At 43.6% G+C, this 25,413-nt stretch overlaps 1 protein-coding gene across 5 annotated transcripts in view; it reads left to right on the top strand.

The window, feature by feature from the left end:
- Positions 1-25,413, top strand: part of CARMIL1 (capping protein regulator and myosin 1 linker 1) — a 489,111-nt gene that overhangs the window by 305,145 nt on the left and 158,553 nt on the right. For all 5 annotated transcript variants that reach the window (XM_075826549.1, XM_075826548.1, XM_075826545.1 and 2 more), the window contains one exon: positions 24,757-24,807. In XM_075826549.1, coding sequence (XP_075682664.1) covers positions 24,757-24,807 — 51 coding nt within the window. The remainder of the gene's footprint in view (positions 1-24,756; positions 24,808-25,413) is intronic.

Below are 25,413 nucleotides of genomic sequence, written 5' to 3'. Positions count from 1 at the left end.
GCGGGACGGTTTTCGTCGGTGGGTGGGCATAAGAAGAAGAATGAACGAGACTTCCGAATTATTACCATAAAAGACGCAAAATTAGTTTAGCAAAATCCAGGAGATTATGAGAATGGAGGACCTCACGGCATCAATGAGAAGATCCCACGCCAAATTTCTTAAAACATGGCGTGTTTGGATTCGGTATCAATCCTCTGTGGAGTACAGGACCATCGTGGCCTCTTGAGAATAACCCCTAGTCCCAGCACGTCAAGTCAGTTCTCTCTCCTCCCCTCTTTTCCTTTCTTTCTCCTCCGCTTCTTCCTGTTCTCTTACGGGTTATTATGCATGGCTGCAGGTTCAGGGTTCATATCAGAGTTTCTCTGTCAATATTGATTCCGACTGTATGTTACTATTCTGTGTCTTCCTCGTATTTTTGGTACACTCAATATGCTGGCCTGTGGGCCGATGTTTGTGCTGTATATGTCTGCACCATTGTTTTTTGTGTATTGAAAAACGAAAAAAAAAAAGAAGCAAAATGTTTGCAGATTGTTATACGGTCGGAGGAGGAGTTTAGGAAAGGAGATAACGGCAATGAACTTTTGACATCAGCGGCCAGCGAGGGGTGACTAGAGTTCAATAGGTGAAATGCTGTGACCGGTTCCCTTTTAAATCTAATTATTTCTTCCAAAAAAATTTATGTATAAACTCTTTGCCACCAATAGCAACTCATAGTCAAAAATTGGACTTGGATCTGTATTCGAGCAATAAGTTGTCTTATGGCAATCGGCGTATCTTCTAGTACATAAGTCGGACTAAGGCGCATGCGCAACCCCACTTATTTTGTGTCTGACATATGCCCCTAACAGTGGTGTATTAAGTGGAGCATCTACTCTGAAAAGAGTGACCCCAAACATCTCTCGAACCTAGTCCTGCTGAAATTACCCTATCATAGCCTACAATCTCCTATGCGTTTTGCTGGATGTCCATGGCTCGTCAGGGAGAGTAACGTAACGTCTTCCTTACAGGACCTGCTTAAGGCCGGGTTCCCATGGGTCGGATTTGCTGCGTAAAAATCACACAATGTATACGACCTGGAGCCCGCAGCTCCTTCTATCTGAACAATTGCCCCACATTGTGGAATTTCCGCTGCGTAAAAAAGTGCTTATACTTACCCCCTTTGACGTCCGCTCTGGCCTCCTACTGCTAGGAAAACACCTGTTCCCTTAAGGCCTCATTTACACGAGTGTGTGCGTTTTGGGCATGCAAAAAACGCTGCGTTTTGCGCGCGCAAAAGGCACTTAACAGCTCCGTGTGTCATCAGCGTATGATGCGCGGCTGCGAGATTTTCGCGCAGCCGCCATCATTATGACACTCCGTTTGGATGTTTGTAAACAGAAAAGCATGTGGTGCTTTTCTGTTTACATTCAGAGTTTGACAGCTGTTGCGCGAATCACGCTGTTCGCACGGAAGTGCTTCCGTGTGACCTGCGTGATTGTCACGCACCCATTGACTTCAATGGGTGCGTGATGCGCGAACAGCGCACAAATATAGGACATGTCGTGAGTTTTTTTCAGCGGACTCCTGCTGAGCAAAACTCACGGACTGTCTGCATGCCCCCATAGACTTACTTAGGTCCGTATGACACGTGTGGAAAGCACGCCCGTCGCACGGACGTATATCACGCTTGTGTAAACGAGGCCTTAGGTCGCTATGACAACCTGTTAACTTCTGTGCGGTTCTTCTTTTACCTTGAACCTATCTCTCTTCTCTGTCCTTCTGCCAATCAGCTGTGGGGTTGTATTTATAACTGTATTTTCACACCTGTCTTTGCGCGTGAACTTTTCCTGGCTTCTGATCATGCTCCTGACTGCTCCTGCACTTCTGTTTTCTGGATCTCGTGTATATGGCCCTCGGCTTGTCTCTCGTTAACCCTCTGCTTACTGATTCTGATTATCCGCTCCCAGCTGGTCTTGACCGTGGCTTGTCCGATTACCTCTACTCCGTTTCTGGACTTTCAGTTAACCTATTGGCTGTCTGATTTCCAGCTCAGGTTTGCCTGCATTGCACCTCTTGTCCAAAATTACACTCTGTAGAGACAACCTGTGTTCTAAGCAGCAAAGTCCATCCCACCTTGCGGCCGGCTCCGGCGAACACCTTAGAGTAGCCTTAGACACTGTCGATCAGAGTGGTTACAGATTCAAGGTTGCGGGTTTACGTGCTGACTCCAGCAGTCTTGAGGTACCACTTTACTTACATTTCCATAACACCTACATTGACGTTGCAGGCTATCTGATGCTGCAGCCTGTGATTGCCTGCAGTGGTCACATGGGATGAAACGTCATCCCAGGAGGCCGGACTGCAGGAAGGAGGTGGGTGGTCTGGGTAAGTATGATATATTTTTTTCCGGAGTAGCGATTTTTGCGCCGTAATTACTGCGATTTCGCCTCAAACGTCGCAACACTTGGCTTTCTGTTGCAGGTTTGGCAACCCCATTGAATTCAATGGGGAAAACCTGCAACAGAAAATCAACAAAAACACAGCATACATTGACATGCTGCGGAATTAAATTCCGCACCGCAGGTCAATTTAATAGCGTTTACGCTGCGTTTTTTTTCCCACAGTGTGGGCATGAGTTTCTAACTCTCATCCACTTTGCTGCTACTGTAAATGCTGCGGAATTTTCGCACAGCGTTCCGTTGCAGAAATTCCACGGTGTTTACACTACGTGGGAACCCAGCCTAAAGGGGTATAGGAGTCCCCTATCGACAGAATAACTAATAGTTGTCTGATCGCTTGGGCCCTACTCCTGGGACGGCCACCAATCACAAGAATGTGGGTCCCAAACCCCCTGTTTCTCCCCACTGCTCGACCGCAGTGCGGAGTACATTGAATGGAGAAGCAGTAGAGCATGCGCGCTGCCACTCCATTTAAAGTCTATGTGAATTATGCAAACAGCGGAGTACAGCGTTCATAGACATTGAATGATGGAGCGGAGGATTAATTCTCCACCACCACTCCATTGAAGCTCCTCCTCGCTGCAGGTGGTGCAGTGAGGAGGAAAAGCAGTGTTCAGGACCCCCCTTCTCACGATCTGTGGGGGGTCCCAGCAGTGGGGCTCCCATTGATCAGACCATTATCACCTATTCTGTGGTTTGGTGACAATTGTCAATTCTGGGAATACCTCTTTAAGTGAACATTTTTATACCCATAGGCTCACATCTTTCTTTGTGGGCTTGGCCATGTTGACCAATCCTGTTTCACGAGTTGCTCTTGATTCACCACCCCTCCTACATGATGTCACCTATCAAATACAATCAGCACGGAGTACATGGCCAGCTTCCATGGTGACTTTTCAGCGCATCCCCGATGCCTGGATGGGAGTAAACAACAGCGTTTACCTTCCTGTGCTTTTGACAGCAGCACCACTGCATTGGGTTCTACTGTCAGCTTAGGGGAAGTATACTTTGATCCAGTCTGCCATGGCTGGATAACCGTAAACAACGGCAATACCCCCCCTGTACTTCTGCCAGCAACCACCTTGTTGTTCCCGGGTTGGTGCTCATTAGTTCTATGCTTTTAAAACAGATCTTTGTGTTTAATGTATGTTGCCTCAATAATAACGAAATTTGGCTAGTTTTCTTTGACCCTGTAAGTACGAATATCTGACTATGTCTGTCTTAACGTTCTTAGCCCGATACATTCTGATGGTGCTTAATTATAAATCACCAAGTTCAGGTACCCATCCTCTGTTTTATTATAATTAAGCAAGACTACATGTTTAATCACATTACACCATTTGTATATAGTCCCATGACTTGAAAGTTGTAGAATGTTAAAAATATTCGTTCATCCTGCCATTTAAGTTGCATTTTGTCCCATGTGCCCATAATGAGAACTGTAAGTGGGTATATTGAGCTTTAAAATCATGCTATGACAATGGTCATTTAAGTGACATCTCATTAGTAATCTCCACATTTTCTCAGGCTCCTAGGTAGAGAACAGCCCATCCAGGTTTCGGAGTGTATGGGGGTGCTGGATTGTTTTCTATTTAGATTTACATTATTACTTGTCAAAATGCATATTACCACATCTTGAGACGTTATTTCCTAGTGAACATTCTAAAGTGATCATTCATGTGGGAATCTTTTAAAGGAAACTGCTAAAGCTGAGGTTTTCGTTTAGACCGTCTGGATTGACTGATCTCATATGGTGAATCCAACGACACTCACGTAGTAGGGCTGGCGGGGTGTCACGTAGGGTTCGTGGACCCACTGGGCCGTACTGCCTTGGCGGTATGACAGCTGGCCAACAGGTCAGAGTCTATAGTTTTATATAGGGTACTTGTGGCAGCTCGGACAGTAGCAACGCAGGCTTGGCAGGAACTAGGCAGCAGGTAGACGACAGGCGTGGTATACAGCACAGCACGGCTACAGCTAAGCACGGCACTAGATCAGATTACAGGAACGGAACACTGGGAGCAGGAAACACTAGGGGACCATTTGCAAGACAGACTTGGAATACAACAACAAAGCTCAGGCATGGGAGGATGGGGCTGGGAACTTCTTATAGCCCAGGGTGCTCTGGAGCAATTGGCTCAATCACCAACATGCGTGCGCTCTGGCTTCTTAAGTCTGGGCTGAGCTTGTGAGCGCATCCTGGTGGTCACTGTGGAGCAGGATGGCCGTATGTGCAGACATCTCTTGAGAGAAGGGCGTCGACTGGACGGAAGGAGTTCGTGGTCAGCGACCACGGACGTTACACGGGGCATGTGCTCTGTGTGCTGTGTGCCAGGAGCGCCTTAACAAGCCGCTCTGCCTTGGCCAGGCTATTTGGCCAAAAATTTGCCCTGGGTGAGGTGAACCCTGGCTACTACTCAGCGTGGCAGCAGTCTCAAATCGAATAGAACTTCTTTTGATATTTCTATTACTGGTATTTCAGCTGTGCTAATTGAGTTTTTACCCTTAACAAAAAGATCTTTGTTTCATCATACAGTTCATCTTTGCATCAGATCTAGCTTCTGTAGAACAGACCAAGTAAACATTTGTGTGCTCCTTATATCGGAGAGCCATTATATGTCTGCTGAGTATTACAGTAGATGCTATGTTCTCTACCCTGTGCAATGTACAGATTTCCTTGCATGGTTAAAAAATATGTTGAGGTCACACAGTGAAGCAAAACCTCATTTAGTAAGCACCATTAAGCGGACTATATAATGAATGGACATTTCCATAAATAAACAAGAACTGTAAAATTATGATTCTCTATACAAGCGGCACATAAATATTTATTTTAGGGGAGAGCGAGAGTAGTGTTTTTTTTCCTTTTTGTATATAGATATTGTATCGCACAAGGAAGTAGCAGACGGAAAGTCCCTCCTACACAGGAATGTGAGAGTGATCAGCAAATAGCTGTCCAAATGTCATGACATGGTGCACTGCCCTCTTCATTCACCCCAAGAGCATGAGTGCTGACTTATTAGAATTCCACACTAATACTGTATAGTCCGTGTCTTACAGTCAGAGGTATTTTTTTCTTCCAGGGCATGTGTCATAGGGGATTCTAATGGAATAGTATGTTAACTGGAAAATATAAAAATTAGCAATTGTCAGGGATATTTTCCTCACGTTGAGTCCTCGGTCTCACCCGCTGCTCACAAGTGAGGCACAGAACTGCTGTTTTGGGTGTGTCACTTTCTAAAGTAAGGGGCTTGTTCCTTTTCCATTCGTTTCACCAACGTGCCCACCAACAGGGAAAATAAACAGCAGAGGATTCTGGGAACAGATTACCACCAGAATGCAGATATTGTCCTGATATACGTACTTCATTTACATGTTTTTGCAGCTTGGAGGCATCCTAAATCTTATCCAAAGACTGCTTTATAGCAGAGCCAATTCCTGAGAGATGTTTGTGCTGCTTCAGATTCAGGCGATAGCCGCTCTGTGAATAAAATCTTTTTCTGTATTTCTTACGAAAGCTCAAGTGCAATACAATACAAACATGTAGTACAACACCGCAAATAATCGTCAGATATGACACATATTACGTAAAATAATAAAAAAAAAACTTTTTTTTTTTTTTTTGTGATTTATAATATTTAACTTTTAATAGATATTTGCTCGTTTTGGAGGTAGATTACCCTAGAGATAGTACTTACCAATGTCCATCTGAAGCTGTGGAAAAAAAAAATCATTGCCCTGGAAAAGTAAATTTCTTAACACTGGAAGTGGCTTTAATTTTAGTCTGCAGATATTTTTCCACATACTGCTTAACTTTTTTTTATGATCCTTTCAGCTTATTGTCCCTTTATGACATAAAGAGATATACTATACTCTTCCTCTTCTCAGTTATCTCTTCTTCACCAGCAGTTGCTTGCTGTTCATTTAGAATACTGTAAAGGGTGATAAGCCGTATTTCTATAATGACAACTTTTCAAATATAAATTTCAGAATTATTCATATATATTTTAGTGTTCAATAAATTCTTTTATTCGGAAACATTAGTTTTCCTGGCCATAAAAACTGTCCGCTTGATGTTATGGTTTATAAGCTGGACTGCTTATCCATCCAAAGTGGATAGATTATAAGAATTTTGTGGAGTAGAGTAAAAGTTTACAATATTAATTTGTTTCGGGATGACCATTGTAGTTGTAATGGTGGGGGGGGGTAGGGAAACGGACAAGTGAGCCCTAATCTACCCGCCACTCTGTCCCTGCCTACTTGCAACGACCCGCCCTAGACGACGGGGTACAACTGGGCGGCGGTCCCTGCGCTCAGTAAGTGCATGACAAACACGACAAACAAACAAGGGAACACAAGCAAGGGAAATGGGCAGTTGCTCGCGGAAACACCGTGAGCAACAGAGTAGTGAACGAGCCGAGTCAAGCCAGGAGAGTGCGAGGTACAAAGCGAAAAGCAGAAGAGTAGTCGGTAAGCCAGGGTCTGTATGGAGCAGGATCAAAAAGTAGCAGGAGCTGTAGCTGGGCCAGGAAACCTCAAGGAAAGAAATCACAAGCACAGATGGACAGGAAGAGCAGGCTTAAATAGACCGAGGGCGGGAGCTAGCTGAGTCTGGCCAGGTTGCGATAGGCTCTCCCACTCCTAAGCCTGCCAGCCTGAGTGGAGGAAGCTGGTGTCTGTCTCAGGGATGTACACTCAGGTGTTGACTGATTAATTCTGGGAGTTAACCCTGAAGCAGTGCCTGGCAGATCCTTTACAGTACCCCCCCTTTTATGAGGGGCCACCGGACCCTTTCTAAGTGGACCTGGCTTACTGGGGAAACGCAGGTGGAACCTCCTGACCAATACCCCAGCGTGAACATCCCGGGCGGGTACCCAAGTCCTCTCCTCGGGCCCGTATCCTCTCCAATGGACCAGGTACTGGAGGGAGCCTTGGACCATCTTGCTGTCCACGATCCTGGCCACCTCAAATTCCACCCCCTCAGGGGTGAGGACGGGAACAGGAGGTTTCCTCGAGGGGGCCAAGGACGGGGAGCAGCGTTTCAGGAGGGAGGCATGAAACACGTTGTGTATACGAAAAGACGGGGGTAACTCCAGCCGGAAAGAGACAGGACTGAGGACCTCAATGACCTTATACGGCCCAATAAACCGGGGAGCAAACTTTTTGGACGGAACCTTGAGACGCAAGTTCCTGGATGACAACCACACCAGATCCCCGACCACAAACAGGGGGTTAGCAGAACGTCTTCTATCGGCCTGAGCCTTCTGTATGCTCTGGGACGCCTCTAGGTTCTTCTGAACCTGGGCCCAGACTGTGCACAGATCCCGATGAACGACCTCCACCTCAGGATTGTTGGAACAACCAGGTGAAACGGAGGAGAACCGTGGATTAAACCCAAAATTACAGAAAAAGGGAGAGACCCCTGACGAGTTACTGACCCGGTTATTAAGGGAAAATTCGGCGAGGGGAATGAAAGAAACCCAATCAAATTGACAGTCAGAGACAAAACATCTTAAGTATTGTTCTAGAGACTGATTAGTCCTCTCCGTTTGGCCATTGGTTTCAGGATGGAAGGCAGAGGAGAAGGACAGATCAATCCCCAACTTATTACAGAAGGCTCTCCAAAACAATGAAACAAATTGTACCCCTCTGTCAGAAACAATATTGACGGGGACCCCATGGAGACGCAGGATGTGTTTGATAAACAAGGTAGCCAACGTCTTGGCGTTGGGTAGTTTCTTGAGGGGCACAAAGTGGCACATTTTACTGAAGCGGTCTACCACCACCCACACCACCGACTTGCCTTGGGATGGAGGCAAATCGGTGATAAAATCCATGGAGATATGTGTCCAAGGTCTCTGGGGAATGGGCAACGAACGCAGTAAGCCCGCTGGTCGGGACCTGGGAGTCTTGGACCTGGCACAAACCTCACAGGCGGCGACGTAGGCCTTAACGTCTTTAGGCAAACCAGGCCACCAATAATTTCTGGTAATGAGGTGTTTGGTACCCAGGATGCCTGGATGGCCAGATAGTGCGGAGTCGTGATTTTCCCTAAGTACCCTTAGCCGGAATTGCAGGGGAACAAACAGCTTGTTCTCAGGAAGGTTCCCAGGAGCTGAACCTTGATCAGCAGCAATTTCAGAGACTAAATCGGACTCGATAGAGGAAATGACTATACCTGGAGGCAAAATACAAACAGGATCTTCCTCCGAAGGAGGGCTGGCCATGAAGCTACGCGACAGTGCATCCGCCTTAATATTTTTAGACCCGGCCCTATAGGTAACCAAAAAATTGAATCTGGTAAAAAACAACGCCCATCGAGCTTGTCTCGGGTTTAGCCTCCGGGCAGATTCTAGGAAAACCAGATTCTTGTGGTCGGTAAGGACCGTTACCTGGTGCCTAGCCCCCTCCAGGAAGTGGCGCCACTCTTCAAATGCCCATTTAATGGCTAAAAGTTCGCGGTTGCCAATATCATAGTTACACTCCGTGGGCGAAAACTTCCTAGAAAAGTAAGCACAGGGGCGGAGATGGGTGAGGGAGCTGGTACCCTGGGACAAGACGGCCCCCACTCCCACCTCGGACGCGTCAACCTCCACAATAAATGGCTCCCTTTGGTTGGGCTGAACCAGCACGGGGGCCAAGATAAAGCAGTTCTTGAGGGTCTCAAAAGCCTGGACGGCCTCAGGGGGCCAATGGAGGACATCAGCACCCTTGCGAGTGAGGTCCGTAAGAGGCTTAGCGACGACCGAGAAGTTAGCAATAAATCTCCTGTAATAGTTAGCGAACCCCAAAAAACACTGTAGCGCTTTCAGGGAGGCAGGTTGGACCCATTCAGCCACAGCCTGAACCTTGGCAGGGTCCATGCGGAATTCATGAGGAGTGAGGATTTGACCTAAAAATGGTATCTCCTGTACCCCAAATACACATTTTTCGATTTTGGCAAACAGTTTGTTTTCTCGAAGGACCTGGAGCACTTTCCTGACATGCTCTATGTGGGAGGACCAGTCCCTGGAAAACACCAATATGTCATCAAGGTACACTACAAGAAATATCCCCAGGTAATTTCTCAAAATCTCATTTATGAAGTTCTGGAAGACCGCAGGGGCATTGCACAACCCAAAGGGCATGACGAGGTATTCGAAATGGCCTTCGGGCGTGTTAAACGCAGTCTTCCACTCATCCCCCTCTTTGATGCGAATAAGGTTATACGCCCCCCGTAGATCCAATTTAGAGAACCATTGGGCCCCCTGAACCTGATTAAAGAGATCAGGAATCAAAGGAAGGGGATACTGGTTCCTTACCGTGACCTTATTCAGGCCACGGTAGTCAATGCATGGCCTAAGACCCCCATCCTTCTTCCCTACGAAGAAGAAGCCAGCACCTACCGGAGAAGAAGAGGGACGAATGTAACCCTTGGCCAGGGATTCCTGGATATACTCCCTCATGGCTTCACGTTCGGGACAGGAAAGGTTAAATATTCTACCCTTAGGAAGCTTAGCTCCTGGTACCAATTCGATAGCGCAATCGTATTCTCTATGAGGCGGTAATACTTCGGAGGCCTCTTTAGAGAAAACATCAGCGAAGTCCTGAACAAACTCGGGTAGCGTATTCACCTCCTTAGGGGGAGAAATAGAATTAACAGAAAAACATGACGTACAACATTCATTACCCCATTTGGTTAGCTCCCCAGTATTCCAGTCAAACGTGGGATTATGCAACTGCAACCAGGGAAGACCTAGAACCAAATCGTACGATAATCCCTGCATCAATAGTACAGAGCACTGCTCCAAATGCATGGAGCCAACAAGGAGTTCAAAAACAGGGGTATGCTGTGTAAAATAACCATTAGCAAGAGGAGTGGAGTCGATACCCACTACCGGAACAGGTTTAGGCAAATCAATCAGAGGCATAGCAAGAGACATAGCAAATTCCACAGACATGATATTAGTAGATGACCCTGAATCCACGAAGGCACTGCCGGTAGCAGACCTACCACCAAACGAGACCTGAAAGGGAAGCAATATCTTAGTACGTTTCATATTTACGGGAAATACCTGTGCGCCCAAGTGACCTCCCCGATGATCACTTAGACGCGGGAGCTCTCTGGCAGCATTCTTACGCTTGGGACAGTTGTTTACTTGATGCTTGACATCCCCACAGTAGAAGCAGAGACCATTCTTCCTGCGGAATTCTCTACGTTGTTGAGGGGACACGGAGGCCCCGAGTTGCATAGGTATTTCTGAGTCTTTAGGGGACAAACGAAGCAACGGGACTTCGGGAGGCATCATGGGGGAGTCGGAGGAAAAAACACATAAACGTTCACGTTGTCGTTCCCTGAGACGTCGGTCAAGTCGTACCACTAAAGCCATAACCTGGTCTAGGGAGTCAGAAGAGGGATAGCTAACTAGCAGGTCTTTCAGGGCGTTCGACAGACCCAACCTAAACTGGCACCTTAAGGCAGGGTCATTCCACCGAGAAGCTACGCACCACTTCCGAAAGTCAGAGCAATACTCCTCAACAGGTCTCTTACCCTGACGTAAGGTCACCAGCTGACTCTCGGCAAAGGCAGTTCTGTCAGTCTCGTCATAAATAAGTCCGAGGGCAGAAAAGAAACAATCAACGGAGGAAAGTTCAGGGGCGCCAGGAGCCAAGGAGAAGGCCCACTCTTGGGGCCCTTCCTGGAGCCGGGACATAATTATACCCACCCGCTGGCTCTCAGAACCTGAGGAGTGAGGCTTTAAGCGAAAGTAAAGCTTACAACTCTCCCGAAAGGAGAGAAAAGCCCTCCGGTCACCTGAGAACCGGTCGGGCAACTTGAGGTGGGGTTCAAGGGGTGCGGTGAGGGGAACTACCAAGGTAGCATCAGGCTGGTTGACCCTCTGAGCCAGGGCCTGGACCTGTAGGGAGAGACCCTGCATTTGCTGAGCCAGGGTTTCACGGGGTTCCATAATGGTGTCAGGGACCAGGGTAGACTAGGTATAGGGCTTGTGAATTTGTAATGGTGGGGGGGGGGTAGGGAAACGGACATGTGAGCCCTAATCTACCCGCCACTCTGTCCCTGCCTACTTGCAACGACCCGCCCTAGACGACGGGGTACAACTGGGCGGCGGTCCCTGCGCTCAGTAAGTGCATGACAAACACGACAAACAAACAAGGGAACACAAGCAAGGGAAATGGGCAGTTGCTCGCGGAAACACCGTGAGCAACAGAGTAGTGAACGAGCCGAGTCAAGCCAGGAGAGTGCGAGGTACAAAGCGAAAAGCAGAAGAGTAGTCGGTAAGCCAGGGTCTGTATGGAGCAGGATCAAAAAGTAGCAGGAGCTGTAGCTGGGCCAGGAAACCTCAAGGAAAGAAATCACAAGCACAGATGGACAGGAAGAGCAGGCTTAAATAGACCGAGGGCGGGAGCTAGCTGAGTCTGGCCAGGTTGCGATAGGCTCTCCCACTCCTAAGCCTGCCAGCCTGAGTGGAGGAAGCTGGTGTCTGTCTCAGGGATGTACACTCAGGTGTTGACTGATTAATTCTGGGAGTTAACCCTGAAGCAGTTCCTGGCAGATCCTTTACAGTAGTTGAATATATTTGTAGCTTGACACCATAACTATATGGAAAACTAGTAATTGAAGTAGTGAAAATTAAGATTTAGGAAAATTTAAGCTTATACGTAATACAGATAAAACAAGTCCTTGCGTATAAAATTTAGAAAGCGCTGCTGAAAGCTGCACATTAGTTTGGGGAAATTCGCACAGTGTTTTTTGTCAGGCAGAAAAAATCTGCTTCAAAGTTCCTTCTGTAATTTTGATGTCTATATGAAACTAATGCAAAAACTGTGATCGTATTTTTGGGTCAAAAACTGTGGCAAAAACCACTTCAAACGAGCGCTTCGGGTATTTTCTGCCTCCCATTGATTTCAATGAAAGGTCGGAGGCGGAAACCGCAGAAAGACTTTCGCTTTTTTTTCTTTTCCTACGAGCTGCCAAAAACCACCCGGGAAAAAAATGCCTCTGCCTCTCGTTGAAATCACTGGGTGCCTTTCTTGGCTCTCATACTGAGGCAGTTTCCGCGTCAAAATCAGCGTTGAAAAACACTGCGTGAACTGCCTATTTTTGTGTTCAAAACAAGAGCTTCATCAGGGTAGGGTGTAGCATAAAAATTAAATGGTGCTCCCCTCAGCTGGTGTCTGAAGGAGCAGCCCATCCTGACAGAGGTATAAAGGGCAGTACAGAACATGTAGTACTGTAGAGAGGCGCTAATAGACAGCCAACCTGTGCATGCACTTTAGTAATCGAGGTATCAGATTGGTTTGCGGCATTGTATGTTGGAAATATTGTAACTTGAGACCACTGTACCGTCCATATTAACATGTCCTTTTAACATAGCGGAGTTGGTGTCTAGGCAGTATTTAAAACTTAGTGCTTCCCGAGTTATTGTGTATAAACAAATGAATTGGGTAATTGGGAACTGTTGCTACCATGACCCTCTTCTCCATTATTTTTGTGGCTCAGTTCACATAGATATTATGAACAAGTAGTAAAAGTGTGCTGTATGCTAAATATTGCCAAAACAGGGCTAGGGCTTAAAGGCGTCTCGTGAAGACAACCCCTGTCGATATGTCCTATTAGGGCATATGGACATCATAGAGTAGAAGTCCCCCACTATGAACCAGAACAAAGAGCGACTCTTGCAATCAATAGCGCAGTCGACTGCGCTATATGATTCCTTCAAAACAACGGAACCCTTTCACAACGGTGACGAACGGAAATCACTAGCAGAGTTTCTGTCACCATTGAGATCAATGGTGATTCAAACGGAAGGTTTCCGTTTGCCTCTCCGTTGAGGGGTTCCCCCGATGGAAATCTCAGATGGAACCCTCAACGGAAAGCGACGCTGATGTGAACACAACCTAATTTATAGAAATTATGTTACACATATCTCTAGATTGTCTCCATAAGCCGGCACCTTATCCTCATGGTGCCAACTGCCAAATATCAGCTTTTTTTTTAAATAAAATAAATATGTGGAAATAACCAAGATTCAACTACTTTACACACCAGGGTGTACAAGCTGAATAAGTTAATTTCCAGTCTCTAAAATGCAGACCTTAACATTCACCATGTTAGCTCTAAAAAAAAAAAAATTTAAAAAAAAAAAATATATTAAAAAAAACAAAAATCAAAAGCAGTTTTTAAATACTACAGTGTTTTCAGAAGAGCGAGAATTCGCCTATATTCCCAGGCAAAGACAAATGTGTACGCAATTTAGTATTTAGCCTAAAAAACTATTGAACAGGCTCTTATTTAGGAAGTTCACTCTAGGCACCAATTAGAGTTGTTGTTGCCGGGCTGGCTTTTCTAAGGGACAGGAGACCGGAACAAAAGCTTGGCTGCATGAATAAATGATGCCAGTTTACAATGTGGAGTTTGAAATGCATTTTCACATATCCGTCCAAAAAATTTGGGTTTTGGCATCAGAAATCATATCTTATTAGTTTTACACCCCTACATGATTAATAATGTAATATATAGGACTGCTATACTGAATATAGGGGGTAGATTAAAAAAAAATGTCCGGCTAAAAGTCGGCAAGAAAGGCTTGGCGTGCAACGTGGAGATTTTAAAACTTTTGAGCGTTCTTTACTTTGACGCTTTGTGAGTATATGGAATAAATTATCGAAAGATTTTATCCCGTGCTGCAGTCTATGCTATGTGTATCTGTTTTTAACCTTTGCAGAACCACTTTGTGAAGGAAAGAGACCATGCAGTCGAAAGATAGTGTGTTCTGATACTTCACTTACCACATCTAACCTCCTTGATATTGGGGATGGTGAGAGACTTTCATGGAGAAAGCGTGTTGAGCTTTTATTCGGACGATACAGTGTGTAGCCCCATTTCACATATATTTTTTGTACATGCACTTTGAGTGGATTGTTGGACTTGATCCACTGCAATCAGGTTCTCCACTGAATACAGATTAGTGCAAACCATACACCACTACGTTTTACTCCGGAAGTGAGGGATAATGCAAAAGAAGGTATACTTTTGCTGTGTACTTGTTAATGGAAAATAGTACGGATAATACATCTGTATACAGCAAACTAATACTTTAATATAGTAGATATACAGTGCTTATATAGGTAACAAATAAAATATGCAGCTCATTATAGATATAAGATCTGAAAAAAATAAAATCTCTTGTATGCATGTATCCTTATAGCTGCATACCACTAATAGTTATTCCAAGCGATTTAACATATTGGTACAGGTTATAGCGACAACAAAAATAATTCTATGTATTATACTGCAGAAATACAGTATTTGTAATGTGCAAAGACTAGAATGTGTAATATTTACCTCCATTTATATAAATACACTACAACACATTAAGTGAAAAAAAAAATAATAGAAAAAAGACAAAAAACACACACATGTAAAAACTAATGTCTCGCCAACCAAAAAGTTTATCGTGGTACCATCAGATACCAGAATACTCCACAAAAATACTACTTATCCACAAACTAAAACTATTACATTTAAAGAACTCAAATGGCATTAATTTTCTACTTAAAAGTTGTCAGACACCCATTTGGGAACCAGATCTCATAATATTGAAAAATCACATCGGTAGGAGATCTACCAGAATCACACTGCAAACAAGGAATATAGAAATAAGTAAGGCAAAAACAATAAAGATATGGAACCTCATAGTATATGATATAAAATCGTGCAAGATCTTATAGAAAAAAAGACCTGACTCTTAACAACCTTATTCAACCCCAAAGATGGAACCACTTGTAACCACGTAATCCATCATCTTTCTTTTTGTAAAATAAATCTCTTTATGTCAACACCCCTGGTTCCCAAGTAGGCCCAATCGATATCCGTACCTTAAAGCCCCTTGAATTACTACCCTGGAAAGCTCAAAAATGTCTAGGGATTTTAATTTTCTTTGTCTGCTGACATGTTTGAGGTATATACCCTTAATTCTCTCATGGCCATAGCCACGTAGATAATTTTACAGGGGCATGTTTCAAAATATACAACTGTGCTCCTACTTGACCTGAGGGTAGTGAGACTAATCAAGATGTAATAAAGAGTTAGTCGAGGTGGCCTTCCTAAACACATTTGTTGATGTTAATTTTTATCTGTTTCAATCCAAATATCCAGAAAATCCACCTGCGAATGACTATATTTCCAAGTGAGACAAATGTTAATCTCATTGGAATTGAGTCTCTAAAGAAAACTATCCAGCTGAGATTTGGTGCCCTGCCAAATAAGCAAATTGTCTATATACCTTTGACCACAGCTGTATCTCCAACTGTATTCTTGGCTACGTCTCTCTCCCACAGCCCCCGGAACAGATTGGCATAAGAGGACACACAAGTCTCCCCCATGACTGTACCCTGAAGCTGTAGGAATAAATGGTCCTTAAATACAAAAAAAAAATTGTGAGTTAAAGAAAATTCCAATAAGCACATGATAAAGTTAACAAGTGGGTCATTTATATTGGTAACTTCCAAAATTACCTGGATGCACGGGTCCCATGGTCATGGCATATAGACGTGTACAGGAACTTCACGTCACAGTTCACCAGGTACATGGTACTTTCAAAATGTACTCCCATTGATTCTTTTCAGGATGTCAGTAGTGTCTCGTACATAGGATGGTAGAGTTTCCACAGTCTTTTCGGATATAAAAATCTACAAAACACACGTTCTCGCACAGGCCACCAATCCCCAAGACAATAGTTCAGCCCGGAGGACTGGTGCCATTTTTGTGATAGTAAATAGTAAATACAACGTAGATAGTAAATACAATTTGTAATGAAACCTTCAAACCTTTTTGGGCTATTGACTTGTCCCTCTACACTTCTAGCCAAAAGTTGTATTTTGTTGAGCAGAATTCAAATAACAGAATGCTTCACGCTCATACATCTGCCAAACCACAACATTTTCACTCTTATTGGTAGGGTTAATAACAACATCATGCATGTCCCCCAAATGCTTTAATTGCCAGTCTTTGTGCCTAAGTAAGATTGCTGTCAACATAGTATTCAGAGATCTACTGAATTTTTATTTGGACCAAAGACACAAATATATCTACAGGTGGACATGCCGACAAGGGTGGTAACTGCTGCTATCGGCGAGCTACAGGAAACCTAAGAATTATGTGCCACCTCCTGCTGTTGTAGGAGGGACTTGAGATCTTGTGGAGCCTGCGGCTCCGCAGGGAAAGGAAATATACCCCTATCTTTAGACATGCTAAAAACAGAAAACATATTTTAAATAATTTTTGAGCAAAGACCTTTAAGGGTATGTGCACACACACTAATTACGTCCGTAATTGACGGACGTATTTCGGCCGCAAGTCCCGGACCGAACACAGTGCAGGGAGCCGGGCTCCTAGCATCATACTTATGTACGATGCTAGAAGTCCCTGCCTCACTGCAGGACAACTGTCCCATACTGAAAACATTATTACAGTACGAGGCAGGGACTCCTAGCGTCGTACATAAGTATGATGCTAGGAGCCCGGCTCCCTGCAGTGTGTTCGGTCCGGTGCTTGCGGCCGAAATACGTCCGTCAATTACGGACGTAATTAGTGTGTGTGCACATACCCTAAGTCTTTCACAGCTTTTGAAGTAATCAAACTACCCTGCCAGAGAAAAAGTAAGGCCTTCTTTTTTTTTAATGACCCCTAACTGACTTACATTAGGGATATGTGTTGACAAGTTCATTACCTTTTTAGAGCTAGTTCACACGGATTTTGCGTGGCGGGCCCCACCGCAAAATCCGCTGCGGAACTATTCCGGCCAATGGCAGCAAGATTCCTCCCTCCCATTGACATTAATGGGAGGTTTGGACAGAAGCAGGGAGCTTCTTTTCCCCGCTAGCTAAAATAATCTGCTAGCGGGAAAAAGAAGCGTCCGACTCCCACTGAAATGAATGGGAGGTGGAATTTTGCGGCAAATTCTGCCTGCAAAATTTCTCCGTGTGAACATACCCTAAATGTGTCTTTTGTCTCTTGCCCCTGTTCTTTGTCAGTCTGGTTTTTCCTTTTTTCACAAAGTACCGTCATCTATTTAAAAAATGATCTCCACATCCTTCGTCAGACACCAATGAGACGCTAGAAAGGGAGTAAGAGAGGGACCTGGATCTACTCCTTTTGTTATGCCAGCGGTAAACTCTGTTTTATTGAAAGCACCCCGGTCACGCTGGAATTTTTTCATTTTAATGTCCTGAGTCTCTTTTTCCAACTTAATGAAATCTTCCTCAAGTGCCTTATCAAAGAGTTTGAACTTTTCAGAGGTCAATAATTTTAGAATTTTTTTTCATTCAGTGAGTCGTTTTTTTTATTTTTTATCAGCTCCAGTGACTTCCTCTCTCTCGAGATAGTATGTTTTTGTAAATCTGTTTCTAATGTGGCCTTGTTCATCCACAATTTTATACTTTTTCCTTTAATAGATCTTTCATCTTTAGGCTGTGTTCACATCAGCGTTGCTTTCCGTTGAGGGGTTCCATCTGAGCTATCCGTCTGGGGAACCACTCAACGGAAAGGCAAACGGAAACTAAGGTTTCCGTTTGCATCACCATTGATCTCAATGTGACGGAAACTTTGCTAATGGTTTCCGTTAGTCACCGCTGTGAAAGGGTTCCGTTGTTTTGACTAAATCAATAATGCAGTCGACTGCGCTATTGATTCTATCAAAATAACGGAACCCTTTCACAATGGTGACGAACGGAAACCATTAGCAAAGTTTCCGTCACCATTGAGATCAATGGTGATTCAAACGGAAACTAAGGTTTCCGTTTGCCTTTCCGTTGGTGGGTTCCCCCGACGAAAAGCTCAGGTGTAACCCCTCAACGGAAAGAATGGCCATAACCATCTATCAAAAAATATAATCCGATTTTATTATTACACCAAATCTGTATAAAAAGTAAACAATTAGTTAAAAAAAAAAAAAAAAAAAGGAGAGTAAGGGCACAAAATGGTATGGCCCGCCACTAAACACAGCATGGACAGCAAAATCCTGGGTGCCTACCAGGCCATACACAAAAACACACAAAACCTATTATCATGCAAACTGATGACCCAAAAAGTAGGAGATATGTCATAAAAATGGGTATTGGGAATTAATGACGTATCGGTTAAATGGTTACCATTGTTGCCTATGGGTGATGGATAGCACTGTTAGGCATTCGTTACAGCCTACGTATTAAGTATATATATTGGGAGCTTTCCCGATTTATATACGTCAAATGTAGGCCAAAAAACTTGATGTGAACATCACCAAACATTTTGCATTGAATGTCCATGTCAGCCAAACAGCTGCTCTAAGAGAAACCGAACAATGCTCCTTGATATCTTCAGTTTTTAGAAAAATGTTGTGCTGGCAGAATAAACATATCTATAGATTTGTAGAAGACAGGTTCATGAAGCAGTAGAATTCTGATGCGGTTCTAGAGCTGACACGTCAAGGAGAACTGGCAGGAGAGACAAAGTGAAGGTAATGAAGTCAGCAGGCTGAGCGTTATTAGAAGAGACGTGTTACTGATAGCGTTAGTATGGTCTCCGCAGCCTGCTGATATTCCTGCTTCATTCTCCGCAGTACTTTGAGCTTTGGCTGAAGAGATGATTTTGTTGTTCAGCTGACTGATAACACAAAGTGCAGCAGGGAATGAGGAAAAATGTATTAAACTTGCTTTGTAAAGCTAGAGCATTTAGATTTGTGAATTGGTATTAACTATCATTTTGAAGGGAAAAGTAACTAAAAGCATTGACAATGTGAGTGTATGATAACACAATCCCATCAAGAGCAGGCATTCTAGTAGTCATGTCACTATTTTAATGGAGAAACCTGTTCTGCGATGATACAATTCCACCGCTAGTTTGTTAATTTGTTCATGCAGATTGATGAAATTGATAATACATCAATCTAAAAAGTTTTATTTTGTTCATCTTATTAGTCTCATTTTGAATTATCCAAACTGTCTCTTATGTTATTATATTATGTCATAATGATTCCATCGGCCTCATTTTTATTTGGGCAAAATTGATGAATGTGCAACAGCTTTATCCAACCAAATCACATGATGCCTGGATAATCTCTTGGTGCGTTTTATCTCAAGACTTCTAAAACTACCGTATCGGAAGAACAGAACTATTGTATGTCTCTGATTTGCCCTTTGTCACTTAAGACCCCTTTTAACCATAGTGTAGATGGCCTTTTTGTGAGATGACCCAATACGACATTAGAGCATTTTTCAATTTGACCAGGTTCATGGACTATTTTTTTTCTTAAGCAGAGGCAGATCTAGTCTACAAAACTAGTAATTGGTCACAATTTCCTTCTGAGCAGCTCTGCTCCTATGTCCTAGTGAAAGTTTGTTGTATAAATGCAATAAGGAAAGTAGATTTGTAGTTGCCCTACTGCAGCTCTTTATTATTTTGAGGGATCTATTTGTGGCATGGTGGACTACTAAAACCGATATATTATATCTGTCTCGTGTAGTCACTTAGTTTGGTATCTAATTAGCAAGTAAAATAATAGAGGAATAAAATATTGTCCCCTTTTGATTGCCAATGATGGGCCATGATGCTATTGAGTTGTGGAATGTATTGTTTACAATAACTGAAGAATTTACTTAATCTCTCTTTCTAACCGCTAAGATGTCAGGGTCGCTATTTACTGTGACTTCTAATGGGTTAAACAGCCTGGAACGTAGTCGTCTCCGATCCAGACCTTTGCAGGAAGGTATCAGCCCCTATAAAAAAAACAAAAGGCCGGCACCCACTGCATATGGTGTGGATTCACTCCTGTGCTCGCGCCATACTGTTAGGGTATGTGCACACACACTAATTACGTCCGTAATTGACGGACGTATTTCGGCCGCAAGTACCGGACCGAACACACTGCAGGGAGTCGGGCTCCTAGCATCATAGTTATGTAAGATGCTAGGAGTCCCTGCCTCTCCGTGGAACTACTGTCTCGTACTGTAATCCTGTTTTCAGTACGGGACAGTTGTCCTGCAGCGAGGCAGGGACTCCTAGCATCGTACATAAGTAGATAAGCCCTTAGAGTGCACATTAGCTGTATATGTACGGCAGCTGTCGCTAAGGGGTTAAGGAGCATCTATCTATGCTGTTGTTCTATGTCTTTGGACCAATAATTAAAGAATCATATGTTCCATATACAGTCATGAGAAAAATAAAGTACACCCTATTTGAATTCTATGGTTTCACGTGTCAGGACATAATAAGAAAAAAACATCTGGTCCTTAGAAGGTCTTAAAAATAAGGTAAATACAACCTCATATGAACAACAACAACACATAACAAATTACACTCTGTTATTATAGATTTAACAAAAACTAGGCCAAAATGGAAAAGCCATGTGTGAAAACCCCATTATTCTGCAATGTTGATCAAGAGGAAGGCAAAAACCCCAGAAGTCGAAAGCCAATTTTCCTCATCTTAGAGAAAAATTATATGGGCCATCTCCAGCCCAGTCAAGGATTCACAGAAATAAGAAGCAATGACATCAGCATTCCAATAAAGCGAATATTTTCATAGCTTGAAATAGGCTCACTTAGAGCCGAAACATTGCTGGTGTTTGTAGTATGGGGCAATAAAAATATTAAGCATTTTTGGAATGCTGACGTCAACGCTTCTTCCTGTGACCTCTTCTTTTTTCTTTTTTTATCGCGTCACAGGGAATCCCTGTGATGCAATCGAGGAACATACCTTATATGGGCAGACAGCCCAGTGTTCATTGAAGGACCCCAAGGCTGTCTGACAATATTTCCTGTTGTTAGGGCATACTTTGGTATGTAAATAAAAATTAAAAATCCCTCTATGAGATAAAAAAAAGTAAAATTAATAAAAAAGTAATGTTAAAACAAAAATCCGTAAAAGAAATACACACGAATGCACAATTTTGACAAAAATTATTAAATAGAAGTCCCAAAACAGAAAATAACATATACATATTTGGTATTGTTATGACCGTATCAACCTGCACAACAAGCTTATAGAATCATTTATGATGATCTGTGTATGCTTTAAAAAAAAAAAACAGGCAGTGGAACTAACTTTTATTTGGGCCATTTTTGCCAAAATAAAAATGTATCTACATGAAACGATAATATATATACACCCAAAAATTTCACCTACATAAAGTACAATTCGACCCACAAAAGTCAAAGTCTCATAGCTCTACATCGATCAAAAAATTAAAAAAGTTATGAGCGCCGGGAAGCAAAGGGGGAAAAAAGAAAAACATGGCTTGATCTTTAAGGGGTTAAACACGTGTGAAGGTTTGTTCTACTTACAAATTAAATCCCGTTTTTTTTATGTACTGCTAGGTGATAATACATCGCGAACGCATTATGTGAGTAAACAGACGGTCACCTGGTGCGTAGTACCGGCAGCATTGTTCTGGATGTAGAAGGTAAACGATGAACCACTGCAGTCGTCTGGGCTGAAAGTCTAAAGCCAGCATCCATTGATAAATTAAATGGCCCTTTCAGTACCAGTGAGCTTTTCAAATTGTCTGAACCTGCACATTTTTCATCCTGTTGACTCCATCCTTCGTCCTCTCCGGAGCATGAAATATACAGTAGTTTCACTGAAGACCGGTCTAAGACGGATGTAAACCATAATCTCAAACCTGATACGTGTCATGGTAAATTTTCCACATTGCTTATTGGCCTTTCCATTCTCACACCTGCACGTTTTTGATTCCTCGCAGGCACAGATTTCTTCGCTTGGTAAAATTGCCGGAAAATCTCAATATCCATTTTGTTTTCATAAACTATAATGATTGATTTTATCCACAAAATGTGAACTAGCTTTAGGTTTTCACCTATGTGGTACTGACAATGTTGTTTTATGCTGTGTAGCGGGATCATTCCGATTTTTTTATTTTCCATTTTGTGCTACTTCAGGTTGAGAATGATGTACTGCTTTCTGGGTAAACTCATTTTATTTTGTTGTGGAGGTGCATTTCAGTAAATCCTGAGCACCGGGCTGCAACTAATCATCATGTTTTGCTTCCCGGTTTGGAACATTGTTTTCTTAGCCAATCAGATCATTGCAATGTTCAAAGCAAGAGGAGATATGAGGGTTTTATTCTTGTTGGCGATGCTGTGATCTAGGCAGTGACAAGATATAAATAAAATAATGCAGACATTGTAGATCAGGAAAAATAAAAATGCCAAGTACAACGCAGGCATAGACCTGTATAATATACAATAAGGACTCATTCACACAATTGTAGTTTATACTTCATATTTATCTCTGTATATCCGTATTTAAATAAGCAATCCAATTTTTTTCTATACACAGTATCTGTATATAATAGAATTTACACCCACTTTTACAACCATAGTTTGGTCTGTTTTTTGAATCTGCGTTTTTGCACGTTCACAACAAATTGTTACAAGGACAATGAGGGAGATTTGTTATCCGATTTATGCCAGTCTTCTGGCGGAAAAAAATAGCACATGCCTGTTTTGCGCAAAGCTTTGTAGCTTTCTTTTATGTTCTGCCACTCTCACCATTATTCTAAAAAGGAGGATTAGGCCTCATTCACACGACAGGGTTTCCCGTCCGGGTGCCGGCCATTCATAAATCGGCCGGCACCCGGCTGCATTAGGAATAATAGACCCCTAATGGGGCTATTCACACGACCGATTTTTTTGACGGCCGGGAAAACCGGCCGCCCGGCTCCCATAGAAGTCTATGGGGCCGGGTAATACACGGCCATCACCGGAATGTGTCCCGAGTGATGGCTGGGTTTTCCGTGGCTTGCGCTCTATCTCCTCCTCCTCACAGCGCAGAGTGCATGTGAGGAGGAGGAGTTGATGCCATTCGGACGAATGGCTACACTGTACACTGTGTGGCAGGGCCGGCGTGTACAGCAGGTGGAAGGGAGCGCTGCGCTGGCTCCCTTCCCCTGCTTGTTAAAAGCGCCCTGGCCCGGCGACACCTTCCATGGCGCCGCTAGCAGCTGCTGCGGCTGCTACTACTGTAGCGACGCCACTATAGCAGAGCAGGGAGGTATCTCCCCGCTCTGCTATGTGCTAGCCCCACTTTAGCTCCTTGAAGGAGCGGAATCCCCGTGTTTTCGGGGATTCCGCTCCTGGACAGAGCGCTTGATGTCTCTGTCCATATCTGGGCAGTGACATCAGGGGAAACTCCTGAAGCGGAATCCCCGAACACCTGGGGATTCCCCTTCAGGAGTTGCCGCTGATGTCACTGTCCATATCTGCCCGGCCCGGAACGGATGCAAAACTTTATGCAAAATGGCCGATTTTACCGGCCGACACTCGGGCTCGGGCGGGACCCGGTCGTGTGAATCCCGCCTAAGGCACAGCCGGAGGGGCGAGGCCAACCGGTTTAATATAATTTATTTCACAAATTGGCGTAAATTATAGCGGAAATCTATGAGCTGGCGTAGATTTCACATTGTGGTGCACGGACAGCCCAAGATGCGCCTCTCGTTATACTGTGTGTCGGCTCCCTGCTCCACCATTGTATTCAACTGTATCTGGGTCCTGAGGGTGCAGATACAGTTGAAACCGGGATATGCCGCAGGCCTCCTGGGACAGCGAGACCATGCACAGGATCTGGGACTGTCCCGCTAAATCCGGGACTGTTGAAACAGTAGCCACATATACACAAGCCTGATGCACCACGTGATGTTGGTTACAAATATCACAGAATGATGTTTTATAATACCATTTGACTCATCTTTTTTTAAACCCTGCATATAGTCTGAGGTTTCCTAAAGTAGGATTTATGATGCTTACGGTAAAACACCTGCAAATACCTATTTTGTTTTTCCACTGTGCGGTCAATGCCTCCTCTGCAGTTAAATAGAAGTAAATGAGAATTCCTCAAATATGACAGCATGCTTTTTTAAGTCTTCCTGAGAACAGATGTGGTGTGTCTTCAGTTTTAAAGTAGTTCAGCGCTTTTTTTCAGAATTTAATTAAATTCTACATAAAAAGAATAGGTAGTGGATGATTGATTTAGTATTATGACATTGTTCTATCGGAAATGTCTGCCATGCTCTTATCATTGCCCAGATGGTATGTTGAATGTTGGGGGAACGTACAGATTCCATGTAGATTTTCCTTTGGTCTGATTTAAACTCGAGCCTCAGTGTAGCAATTCAGCAGGACTAACCACTGAGCCGGTTTAGGATTACTTTGTTGCATTCGTATCACATGTTACGTTTTAACTGTAGGATTTCACTTAAACCTAAAATTGTCACGTCCGTGGATTCTATTTTAATACATTTTTTTTCTTTTTTCTTTCCAGGTCCTAACATCATGTCGAGCTTTTATATTAACTGCTCGAGTTCCAACCAAGGTAGGTTCCTCTTTTTATACTACTTGCTGCTTTTTTTTTTTTCTTGTGTTTCGGACCGTTGAACTGACTACTGTAGTTTCAGGATATTGTAGAACCTATAAACACATACTTTTATGCCTGAAGGTGTTGAGATGTTTCCCTGAGAAGATATAATGGCACTTCAGTTTCATGAAGTTTTGCAAAGTCCATAACAGTGCTGTTTGGGTAACCCATTAAAACAACTGTCCAGTCTGAGGACTAGACATTTTTTTTCTGGGCCTCCCGTGAGGTATCTAAAAAGTAATGGTGGGCCATAAAAAATAAAATGATCACTCGTATTGCCTCTCCCAGCTTCAGAAAGGGAGCTGACAGGCAGACTAGGGACTGAAATCACCAGATGTATCTGCTAATCTATTCACTTCTAATTGCAGCACAGTGTAGGGGACATCTCAGACTACCACTTCCCAATGCCACCACCAGGAACACAATAGCTTTACCTATTAAGGAAAGAGTGTCCGAGGTGAATGTAGCTAGTCATGCCTGACGTCCTAGGCAAAGTGACTGTCCGACCCCTTTAAGCTAATGTTGAGGCATAACCGCATTTGCCTTAACATCAGATGTGTTGAT

Source organism: Rhinoderma darwinii, chromosome 5, assembly GCF_050947455.1.
Source record: "Rhinoderma darwinii isolate aRhiDar2 chromosome 5, aRhiDar2.hap1, whole genome shotgun sequence".
Lineage (NCBI taxonomy): Eukaryota > Metazoa > Chordata > Amphibia > Anura > Rhinodermatidae > Rhinoderma > Rhinoderma darwinii.
Note: the sequence above shows the minus strand (reverse complement) of the source record. Positions and strands in the feature narration are given on the sequence as shown.